The following is a 12,120-nucleotide window of genomic DNA, read 5'->3' as shown; positions in this document are numbered from 1 at the left end:
GTTATCTTTGTACACTACTAAAGTACTACTACTATGTACTACTATCCATACTGGACTTATTGTGAAATGACCACAATCTGTCCTTATTAATGGATAATTAAAAAAAAAAAAACAACAACAACATCCGGTGCAATGTAAGAAGTTTTGGGGTCATTTAGAATCTCAAGTTATCAATTTTTAACCAAATAACTTAAATTCTGGATTACGAACCAAGCCTACATGTAACCACTCTTTAGCAGCTCTCATTTTTTAAAAGCTATAGTTACAAATAACACCGAGAACAGAAGTGCAAGCTGCAGAAAAACTGCATGTAAAACTAAGAAACAGTCCCAACCCACCTTTAGATACTACTGCTGTACCCTCATCAAATTCAGCCTCTGTTACACGCTGAGAACCTAAACAGTAACAGACACACACACAAAGATACCCACAGATGTGTACACACACCACACACACATATATATGGATGCACACATCAAATGCAGTATTAGGGAAATGGAGTGAAAGCAGACATTTACATAGACACACATGCTAAACTGCTTATGGACAGGATGTGTACACTTACAAGCAGAAATATATGAAAGAGCTTATGCATGTCATGTTGCACACGACATGAGATCTTGACAGACTTACGCTGCAATTTTTTGCCAGGGGCGTCTATGTGTCGTCGGGGCAGGTATGGGGAGGGCTGGGGCAGTGGTATGGATGAGACATCATGAGTTTGGAGGGGATACCAGTGAGGCTTGTCATCCAGTAAGGCCGTCTCTAGCTCCACCAGGACCTGTTCAAGTCACCAACCACACAGTAAATATGTGCTTTGTAAAGAAGTTAAATGTTTAAGGGTTAGGCATTCATTTTTGATGGTTAGGGTTAGGGGCTAGGGAAAGCATTGTGTCAAGTAGATGTCTCCACAAGATATGAATACCCGGCATGTGTGTATGTGGATGTGTGTGCTACCTCTCCCAGAAAGATGCTGTCCTCCTCTGGAGACCTGGGTTGGTCCCACACGGTCAGCTCCAACATGTGGTTTCGGAAATCCCTGCGATGGACGTGACTGTAGACGAATGTCTGGTTCCACTTAGGCTCACAGGTCTTCTTCACTGTTTTTGTCCTTCGTTTGCTCTTGTCGCTGTGTTAAACAACAGATTCTTGTCTTTAAAGTCAGTTGAATGTTGATTTTGATTCTAGTCCCATTTGTGCCTTATTCAGCTGACTGGAACTGCTTTCTTTAAATATAAACGAGATGCTAAACTCACAGTAGAGTGTCTTTTCCCAAAAAAACCCTCTTCGATTGCGTTGTATAACATGATTACTGAAGATGTATTTTATCCATGTGAGGTCAAAGTCATCATCTGCGATCACCCTAACCCTGACTATACTATCAGAACATGAAATTTTTGTTCTTTTTACAAACTGTTCTTCCAAGTCTAAGGGACGAAACAATACTCATTCAATATCAAAAACTTGTGCATATTGTATTATATAAGTATATTCGATGCCAAACTCCAGTGTTTTACATTAAAAGTCACGTGCATGATTTGTGCAGTTTGCATAAAAGAATCGTGTCCTAGCCTTCGTGTCACAAGGTTTTTTGCAGCTCTTTTGTAAATGGCCATAATTTTCATGCCAAATGAGGGCTAGGCATTGTGACTGTTCAGAGTGCCTGTGTCAGGGTTGGCATACCTGCGGTCAGGGAGGAAGTACATTTTGACATAAGGGCTCCTGGGCCGCCCATCAGGCCGAAGAGAAAGCTCCACAGCCTGCAGCACGTTCACTATGAGCTGGTGACCCACTTTATCGTACCACAGCTTCACCTGGATGAGAAGCAAACAAAAACAAATCCGATGCCATGTCTTCACATTTAGCAAACTTGAAAGGTCCTCCACAGTTCAAGTGCCCACACTCACTGAGAGTCGCCCTGGCATTAACTGCGGAGCATCTCGGAGCATCCCGGGACTGGAGGGAGACAGGACATTTAAGGATGGTCTCTCCATCTTCTGGGACTCAAAAGAACTGGAACCTGCTATGAAGGCAGGGAAAGCAATATGTTTGAAATCCCGAGCAGGAAATGCCAGCTGTCTTTCAGAAGGGAGTCAGACTGAAAACATAATCTGCTCCAAAACCAAAGGTGCGTTCGTTACTGAAACTCCAGACTCCTCAGAAAAGTTCACACAGAAACAGTTTAAAGTATAAGTCAGCTAACCTGTCAGGATGACAAATCACCACGCTTCTGTCCTAGTTAGAGTCCAGCAGGCTTCAGTGTGACTTGGGTCACGAAAGCCTTATATTCAATTACATGATCAAAAGTCATCTAACTAACTGCCTACCAGGAAACTGATCTTCTCCCGCTAACATTCATCACAGATGTCAGACATCAGTTAGTTTCAGGAAAAAAAGAGTTGTCTAATTAGTCACTCCATGCAATATTAGAGGACATTATCAGCCACATGTTCAGAAAGGGAACAGAAAACTTCTAGTACTCATCAATCTCCACGTGTTTGAAGGGAACTGATTATGCTCATTTCAAACATGAGATTTTTATTCTTAGACTCTATTAGCAGGGCTGCACATAAGTGGTCCACAGGTGCGCATTAGCTGTCAAACTAAAAGACGCGCACCAGAAAAGAAGTTGCAACGTGCGTTTGCATACATAAGATTTTCTGGAGGAGAACAGACATTTGTTTAGAACTCTTAAAGATGTCGAAGAAGCTCCTTTAAGCAATTACTTTGGTGTTCCTCCACCTCCAAAGAAATGTCAGAAGGAGTCCGAACCGCAAAAGAAGCGCGTATTCTCTGAAAAGTGGTTGCAGGAGGTGAGCTGGCTTCAAACAAATGATGAAGGCACAGAGATGTGGTGCAGAATATGCCATGAAAATCCCACTCTAGCAGACAAAAACAGTGCCTTTTATATGTACGCAAACACGTGTTGCAACTTCTTATCTATTTTGACAGCGAATGCGCACCTGCAGACCACTTATGCGCACCCCTGTCTATTAGAATACCTTTGCATGATTTATTATTTGAAAAAAATCCTCATTTATGTCATATTGGGCTTTCTGGGCACCCTTTCATCATCGTTTGTCTTAGCCAGAGCCGTTTGGCTTAGATGATCATTTTAGGACTATCTGCTATTAGTGATGTCACACAGAGCCACAGATAGAAAAAAAACCTGTAAAGCAGTCTGAATCCTGAGCTCTGCAATCAATTATACATACATTTACATCATTATTTGATACTCTGGCTATGTTTAAGATGAGTGTCTGTTTTAAAGAAACCACTCAACATTTTAAGGGCCAATATTTATCTTTCTTGCTGGGAGTTAGATGAGAATATAAATACCAGGAAGAAATCAGTTTAATTTAGCATAAGAAACGAGGCAGGAAAATTTCACCAATGAATGAGCTCTTAATTTAAACAACTCCAAAACAGACATAACTGGCAGAGCCACTAGTGGATGTCATCTATTTAAAAAAGTATAATTTATCTATTAATTAGAAAAGAATAGGATGGAAAAAAAAGCACATAGTGTACAAACAGCAAGGCAACGCAACTAATAGTCTTTATACCTCACCTTTACAACTCTACTAAAATACAGAAGGCAATATTTTTATAACCTGTGTTGTACATTTGTCTGACAGTACTGTAAGTTCACAGTATTATTATGACGACTTTTACGCATAAAAAGCTACTTTCAGGTGCCCATTTGTCACAAAGGGTCACCACAGTGGGCAGCTGTGCATGTTTTGATTTAGCAGAATTTTACACTGGATGCTCTTCGTGACACAACCCCAAAGGGATCTGCGTCTCCAGCTAGAATCAAACCAATGACCTTTTGGTTGCCAAGTAAATTTGTAAACCATTACGCTATTGAAAGGACATTTATGACATTTTTAATTAAGTGAATTTACTCAATATTTTTTCCACTAATGAAAACCACAAATTTTATTTTTTTACATTTTTGTGAACAGTTGAATAGTGTTTTTTAAAAACCTTTGAGGTAGTTCTTTCAGTTTTTCTTGACTCATTCACACAAGACCTAATTCTTAGAAAGGAAGAAAATATTTCAAAATTTTGGACTATTCCTTTAAGTTTATATGACATAATATGACATCCATAACATAAAGTATACAATAGTACATCAACAAACGTATTTTTTGCTATAATTCATATCATACAAATGAAATCAGCTAGATATACAGATATACGACATACATAGGTGACAAACAAGCACAGAGCAGTCTCAACATGTCAGAGGAGATACCTACTAGATTCTAATGGAGGGTGGGACGTGTCGGGGATTCTTGGGATATCACTGAAAGAGAAACCGCAAAAACACATGAGTCACAGTTGTACTGGCACTGAAGTCAGACTAAGAATGTTAGATGTAAAAGTGACACACAGGCGTACATGCATATTCAGACAGTAGTTACCACGCAGGGAGAAAGCAGCACTGTAAACAAAGGTTATTTGGATGTTGAGATTAAAGGATCATGTGGTTAAAAAAATGGAGAAGCAAAGGGAGATGTGAGTAGAGCAAAGCTCTTCCCGTGACTGCAGTGTTTCCCAGACTCACTCAGTTCTGTTCGACCAATCACAACTGGAAATTATAATGGGTGAAAACCATTAGCTCATTAGCGTCTATCCACACCGCCATCTTTTCTTATCCATCACCACAACCCATGGGAAACACCAGAATCCACTGCACCAGCTCAATGTAATGTAAAGGAAAAGAAATGGTAATCTGTGTAACACTTATCAGTGTAATTTTCTTTTTCAGTTGAAATTTAAAGTGTGCTAATCTTGGACTCACATCAGGCATGTGATGGTTTTACACATGAAGTGGCAGTGTTTTAGAGTTTTACTTACCAAACAAACCATTATTCAACAATCAAATCCCTAAAAAACATTCTTTTTGAGAGAAATATGGATACCACTCAAAGAGCTAGTGTCTGGACTTAAAGCTAACTAAGATAAACTAGCATAAAGTCTGGAAATAAGCATAAAGTACCTTCAACTTTGTACTTAATGTATAACTGTCAGACTGAAATTTTCTTATTTCTGCTTCAAGTTGAAAGAAAACTGCTTCATTTAGTAAAATTTTTACTTGTAAATTCAAGTATTAAACTGATAAGTGTTTCATGGATCATAGGTTGCCTTGAAACACATTCCAAAATCAAAAATAGGAAACATGTATATGGAAAAAAAAATATTGCTTGCTTTATGAAACCCAACTTCAGTAATTCAGAAATAAGGTACCAGGGATACTGTGTGCTGGATTTTACTAATAGACTGTATATAAAAGACAGACGTAGCCATCACACCATCCGGTTTTTAAGTGATGACGTGATGAACCCTGCTTCCAGGCCCAAACTACTGCGTTTAATAAGGCTGTTGTGTATTTAACATATTTTAATGCTTTGTATCTTGTTGTATTAATCTCAACAAGCCTCCCAAAACAGTCAGTGATCACTGTTGGCCTCTCTCGGTTTTTATTACTGCTATTCATTTTAAAGCTCAGTTTTTAAAACTATAGCTAAGCCCATGCAGCAGTATATTAATGACTAACCTCTTGTTGTGGATCCTGGCATGCGATTGCATTTGTTCGTAACCATCGGGAACCCTCACGTTAACTTTTATCGAGTGCAAAAACATTTAGTGTTCATCCTCCAGCTTCACTGTTTTAATTTTGCTAACATAGCTGTGTTGCTAGCGATCACGTAGCACATCGTTATACACCAGCTAGCCAAGCTTCAGTAACCCTACAAACTTTGTTAAATTTCATAAATTCGGTTTTCATGGATGCCTGAATGTAAACTTAATTGTTACACCTGGTAGAGCAGCCACACTGATCATTTTATTACAGATGAAAGAGTTTAGACAGTTTTTAACTCTCAGTGACGCTGCAGTGATCGTGTGACTTAGGGACCTGCAGCGGAGTTTAGGCCCAGGCACGGCTAATGACGTCAGACTTAAAGACCAGATTGGCCAGTGCTTTGAAAAATCCTGTTCTTCCAAGTCCTGAGGATTGTTTAATGTTGCCATCTTCAGTTTTTAAAAACAGAAGTTGCAGCTGCGTAGTCATTCTAACTTGTCAATCACAAGACAGGCTGTTTATCTGACATGCCATTCTTATCGTCCTTTTTTGACTCCTAGTGGGACCAAAATTTAACAAAAAACCAATCATGTTGCATTCTATAACAACTGACACTAGTCGTCCTCTTGTGGCCATTTAAAAAAATGCAAGTTTACTTGCTTGCTGTGACCATCTTTTATATACAGTCTATGAATTTACTCGAGGGTAAGACTTAATCAGGAGTTTAAAAAATAGGAATTCCAGATGCTGCACAAACAGCTTAAAAGCTTGCGAAAACACTGATACATTGATGGATGTTTTCCGCTGGCCATTTTGCATCCCAACAGGTAAACTTGCAGTTTAATTTAGCACACAGTGCAGCTACTTTCATAAAACCGTATAGTGACATCAATTAGATTTCTCACTTAACAGTATTACAGTTAGTTCCTTTAGGGATGCAAAATGGCACCAGCAAAACCAAAATAGTTTCCATAAGCGTGGCAGAATTAAAAGGTCCTAAAAAAAAAAAAAAAAGATTACTTACTGATATTTTCTATACACCCTTCGTGAGTGTTTGGAGAGAAATTCATATATTCAACTTTTTTTTCCATCAATAAGCAGAAAAGTAAAATTTGAGAGCTGCACCAGTGGGCACTTTACTTTTAAAATAACCCACTGGATTGACCTTATTACACACAACAACAAAACGTATTCAAAATACCTGAAACCAGCTTGCACCCTGGTTTGTGTGACGTTTTTGAAATGACATCTCTTGAACAATAATGGAAAATGAGAGGGTGACACCTCAAAGTCCCTCTCTTTGAATTTAATTTTTCCAAAGCTTTGCTAATGTTAGCAATGTAAGAGTTAGCAAGTCTGCTAAATATAAGGCAAAGTTAGTGTACCTGAAAGCATCCAATTCAAAGTATCTCGAGAAAAATGAACTTTTTTTTGTTTGCTGATGACTTTTGATACTAATGATTTGAAATGATACACTTAGAGTTAAAAATAAATTTTACTCAGGGCGTCTACTGCCTTCATAAGTATGTTCATGACTGTGCTTGTTGAGCTTTGCAATCCATCGACTAAAAACTTCACATTCAGCTTCTCCTGTCTTTAATGGAGCTTACAGACAGTTTTATTTGGTCAATAATAATTCAGCTTTTACCATCCGACAAATAAAAGCAAGTGCTTTTTTAAAGGGGACATATGAGACATGGCTATCTCCCAGTCCAAAACTTGGCAGCTGCAGGCAATGGCCAGTTGTTTTTAATACGTTGAATGCAGCTGTGCATCATAACCTCCTGCTTTGTCTGAGGTCAACTCTGAGTCCAAATAAATGTTGCCTAATTAAATAAGGGTTTCAATTTACAAATAGACTAGTAACTGACAAACCAGGTAAAAACATATGACTCTGACAGTATACTGGACGTGTTTCATGCCTGACTTACCCAATAGGCCTGGATACCACCAACTCCACTTGAGGGTCAGCTTGAGACTCCAAGATGATGTTGTAAACCTCCTTCATAGTTGCTCCCGGTAACAGCTTCCCGTTCCACTGCAAAACCTCGTCACCTGAAATCAGATGTCCACATTGTCATAACTAGCTCAAAAGCCATGTCAAAGTAATGGCTGTTGACAGGATTAAAACAATTAAATTAATACTTTTTATTTGAAATTAACAAAACTAAATAAAGTTATCAAAGGACATAAAAACATGACATATGTCAGTAAATGAGTCAGGATCATTGGCATGTTTGAACGTGTGCTAATGTAGTAAGTGAAACATTGTTTGAGAAAGGAAGAGCACAAAAGTCTGCAGCAATAATAGCTTAGGTGCAAAGTTATTGTTCCCCCTGAGGTAACAAGTGGAGCATGCGTTTATACAGGGGAACACTGGACCTAGGTGTTCCCAATCCATCATCACCCAACCACACCCCACTGGACACCTGCAACACAAAACACAAAGACAAATACAACCTCCCAGCCCACGAGCCGAAAGAGACAGTGTCGTCAACTGGCAACCTACACCACCACAGCCTACATACTACCTTAACCTTAGCAGCATGATCCCACATAAGAACATCTGTCAATACGTGTGACCATGTCCACTTCCACATTTTTAGATCTCTTGATTAGCATACACTAGAACTATAAGTTCAGAGACCACGCATCATATACCACAAATATATAGCATGTGCCTTCCTCAGACTGGTAAGGGAAGTGACATCTTCCAGTAAAAGTTCCAGCAGAAACTATGGTAATATCCGACCATGCCTAAGAATGACATCAGCTCTTTTTTTTTCTTTTGTTCTCTGGCCAGCGCCTTCCCTTGGCACCCCTCGTTGTGGCCACAGCTGACACCGGCCAACAACATGCTCGTTGTAGATTACTAATGGATAGCAAATTCACATTTAGCCAAGTCAGTGTTCAGTCGGACTGCAGACAGACATTTAAATAAGGAACAAATACACAACATATGAATGCCACAAATGTCATTCTATACAACCACATCATCCAGACAGAGAGTGTAGCATTCCAGATTTTTAATCAATAGGACCAGTATCACTCGAACAGATAAACTTTACTCATAAACTTTGCAGATCAAACTTGGTCAATACAGTCATCCAATCATGGAAGTGGAAATGCAACAGGCTTAGTGATACTGACCTTGCCAAGAGTCTAAACAAAACCTGAGAGTGTTGTCACATAATGGGACAAGAAAACAAGGGAGCTAGAAGCTAGCCAGCTAGAAGATGATGGGTCGATGATGTTGTTTTAAAGTATGAACCTGACTTCTGCATCCAAGTACTTACACTTGTCAGCTGACACCTAGTAAAAGTGCTGCTTAATGGGGAATATCAATAATCATATGAATCATCAAATGAATATGGTGAGTTTGTGAACGTGTGTCATCAAATAAACGTTTGGAATTTTTCCAGCTCGTCACACAGAAACTCTTTTAGGTGAACTAACAAATTATTCACATTTCTGAGAGTTTTGGTGCTTTAAACCAACCACATGCCTAATTCCCAGTACCAACTTTTTCCCTTTCTGTTACTACTAGTGACTGGGTAACCACAAAAGGGTGGTTTCAACAGACAGAGCTGTGTTTTCTTAAGCAACTCTGGTGTAGAAATTAAACAACTCTTTCGTGAGATCTGCTTCACCACTGTGGAAGGACCTGGCCTGAAAGAAGCATCCAACAACAGGCAGCACTTGATCATCAGGACTGAACTGGCCCCACTCAGCCTGCTTCGTAAATGAGCTTCATCATTCCTTGCGATGCAGCCAACTTCTATTTTGCCAGCTACCTTCGAATGTATAAACTATGCTGGAAGTCATTCACATAGTCAGTTTAGTTTTTTGGAACATTGTCATCCTTAACCCTCAACAAACCCTCAGCACCGTATACAGAACAGGCAAACACCATGTCACTGGGGCTAAAGCCAGTTGTCACTTGTGAAACTTCTCTGGCTGTCAACATGAAGCATTGAAAAACCCTTCTCCCAAAATCTGCCTAAGAACAGTGACTTTAGCATCTGATGAAAATGCTCCAACAACCCTGACTTTGACCTGTCCAGGGTGTACCCTTCCTCTCGCCCTAAGACAGCTGTGATAGGCTGACCCTGCCCCTAACAAGGATAAGCACAAGAGAATGGATGGACGGGCCCTGACTTTGTGCTGATAGGCTGATGACTGGAAGTGCTGCACCTGAACTTGTTTTAACAACTGGGCAAACTTGGAAGGTAAAAATTAGAAGCCTGATCATTTTTGGATCACTTTAGGGATTTCAAAGATAGAAATAAATTGTCGCTTTCACTACAGACCTGGTTGTTACCAGTTGTTAAGGATATGCAACTGGGTGATATGACATATGACAATAAAAAGATATTTTAGCTCCAACTTGGAAGGAAGCAAAGGACCCACAAGTTAAGGAGCATATGCTCAAAAGGTTCTTCTGAAAAGGATATTGGGTATTCTGTCATGAAAATAAAACCATCCGGTGTAAACGGTAAATAAGCACCATCACAGGGAAGTTCTTCACATAAGGAACACAAGTGGAGTGTAGCTTAATGTGTTTCAACACAAGGTATCTCAAAAGAAGCAGCTAGTCTAGCAGACACATTTACTTGTTTTTTTTCTTCAGAGCTTAACAATATGCCTTCATATGCTCTTTTTCCTGACAGAACTTTTTGAAGTGTTCTTCCAAAACAACAAGACTCAAAAACTCTTAAAGAGATTTTATCTCTGAAGCTGCACAACAAATATTATTCAACAAATCAAGCAAAAACTCCAGGTAGTGCCGCTTATAACCTTTCCTATCATTCCTGAACTCCTCACGATAGGAACCATCCCAAAATAGCTGCTTTCACTAACTCAGTGAGTTGATGTTGATGCAAGGAGGTTTAATGATTACATTTGGCTTCCCAGTTACTTGAGCCATGAGCAGTAAGTTCTAATATATTCCAATATATTCCATAGCCAAGTGACTTGCTCCTAATCACTGCCACACAACTCCCTTCGAGGTTTTACCTCGAAGGGAGTTGCATGCCCATATGCCTTGGGCATGCCCATATGCATGCCCAAGGCTGATATTATTTAACATGTGATGTGATATTATTTAACACATCACATGGAAACTGCAGGTAGGGCTGCTTATTCTCTTTCCTACCATTTCTAAACTGGTCGCGGCAGCCTCAGAAATGGTAGGAAAGCTAGGTAATACTAGCGAGCATCCCTTCTAACTGCATAAACAACACCTAACTAACTCAGGCCTAGTCTTCCAATTGAAAAGGATAGAACAAGGAAATAACTAGCATCTGGCAACAACCTCACACCCATGAAATGCACCCAAGACAAAAAGTTAAACTGCATTCAACCTGACACACAACCTAGCAAGAAACACAACCTAAGGAACAGTGCTGCTATGCCTTACAGGGGAAAAACTCCCATTTAAATTGTTACACATCATCATGCCAACACTTATGTTTCTTTGGTCAGGCAAAACCATGACTGTTCCAAACAACATAAATTTTTCTCACCCTTAATCAATCAGGTGGAAGGACAAACCCGTAAACGCCAGCTAATTGGGAAATTATCAAAGACCAAGGCCCAACTTGTAAAGACTGGTTCAAAACCCATGATAATTAATGGGACGTTACACCATTAGTCAAGTAAATGAATAGAATTGTTCTTTTTGCAAAACTACATAAAGTAACCAAAGGGGAAAAAATGGTATATGTCAATCAATGAGTCAGTGATAGCATATTTTGTGCTAGTGTGGTGTGTGAAATATTATTTAGGTAGAACAGCTAATTTTGGCTGATCCCCCAAGGAGTTGCCACAATGGGTAGCTTTGCATGTTTGATTTTTTTTTTACACTGGATGCCCTTCCTGACACAACCCTCAAAGGGATTTGTGACTAAATCAAACTAGGAACCTTTTGCCTGTTAGCCAAATGTGTTAAACATTACGCTAGAAAAGCAAAAAGGTCTGCAGCATATGGAGTTAAGGATCACAAGAACACTAAGCCCAGGTGTTCCCAATCACTGATGACACAACTACACCACACCAAGCACCTGCAACACAAAACAAAAAGATACTAGCTCTTCTAAACACACTAGCGAAAAAGAAAAGACAACCTGCAGCATGCAGCAGCTGACTAGACGAGGTCGTCAGAACGTACAGCGCATCAGTTATGATAAGAACAACTACATTTTCACTTTGTTAGGCAAGATAAGTGTCAGGGTATCAGGTAAAAAAAAGATTTTTCTTATATCATCTATTGCAAGACATACAATAAGACTCTCTATGTGACAAAGCTTATTAAACAATCGCAGTTAGGACATTTCGATGTTTATAAAGACCTTACATTTGACTGATTATTACTTCCCAGCATTTGTGAGAGGCTACTGTGCCAATTTAGTGGATACCTGCTCTCAGATGTCCCACCACATCAGCTAGGCTTCCCTTCTTAACCTTGGTGATGAAGGCCCCTAATCTCCCTGACTCTGTTACTCTGCCTCCCACCACCTGAAGAGAAG

The 12,120-nt window shown here is 39.5% G+C and overlaps 1 protein-coding gene across 12 annotated transcripts in view; it reads right to left on the bottom strand.

The window, feature by feature from the left end:
• Nucleotides 1-12,120, bottom strand: part of rims1a (regulating synaptic membrane exocytosis 1a) — a 114,637-nt gene that overhangs the window by 24,273 nt on the left and 78,244 nt on the right. For 10 of the 12 annotated variants that reach the window (XM_013914036.1, XM_013914039.1, XM_013914043.1 and 7 more), the window contains 9 exons: nt 12,010-12,109; nt 7,525-7,648; nt 6,618-6,635; nt 4,266-4,312; nt 1,908-2,023; nt 1,684-1,814; nt 958-1,129; nt 634-781; nt 339-395 (listed from right to left, as the gene is read on the bottom strand). In XM_013914036.1, coding sequence (XP_013769490.1) covers nt 339-395; nt 634-781; nt 958-1,129; nt 1,684-1,814; nt 1,908-2,023; nt 4,266-4,312; nt 6,618-6,635; nt 7,525-7,648; nt 12,010-12,109 — 913 coding nt within the window. The remainder of the gene's footprint in view (nt 1-338; nt 396-633; nt 782-957; nt 1,130-1,683; nt 1,815-1,907; nt 2,024-4,265; nt 4,313-6,617; nt 6,636-7,524; nt 7,649-12,009; nt 12,110-12,120) is intronic. The other 2 variants (XM_013914040.1, XM_013914038.1) reach the window with 2 other exon arrangements.

This window comes from Pundamilia nyererei, unplaced genomic scaffold, assembly GCF_000239375.1.
Source record: "Pundamilia nyererei isolate P.nyererei 1_Seehausen unplaced genomic scaffold, PunNye1.0 scaffold00168, whole genome shotgun sequence".
Lineage (NCBI taxonomy): Eukaryota > Metazoa > Chordata > Actinopteri > Cichliformes > Cichlidae > Pundamilia > Pundamilia nyererei.
The sequence above is the reverse complement of the archived record's forward strand: the minus strand, read 5'-3'. Positions and strand labels throughout refer to the sequence as shown.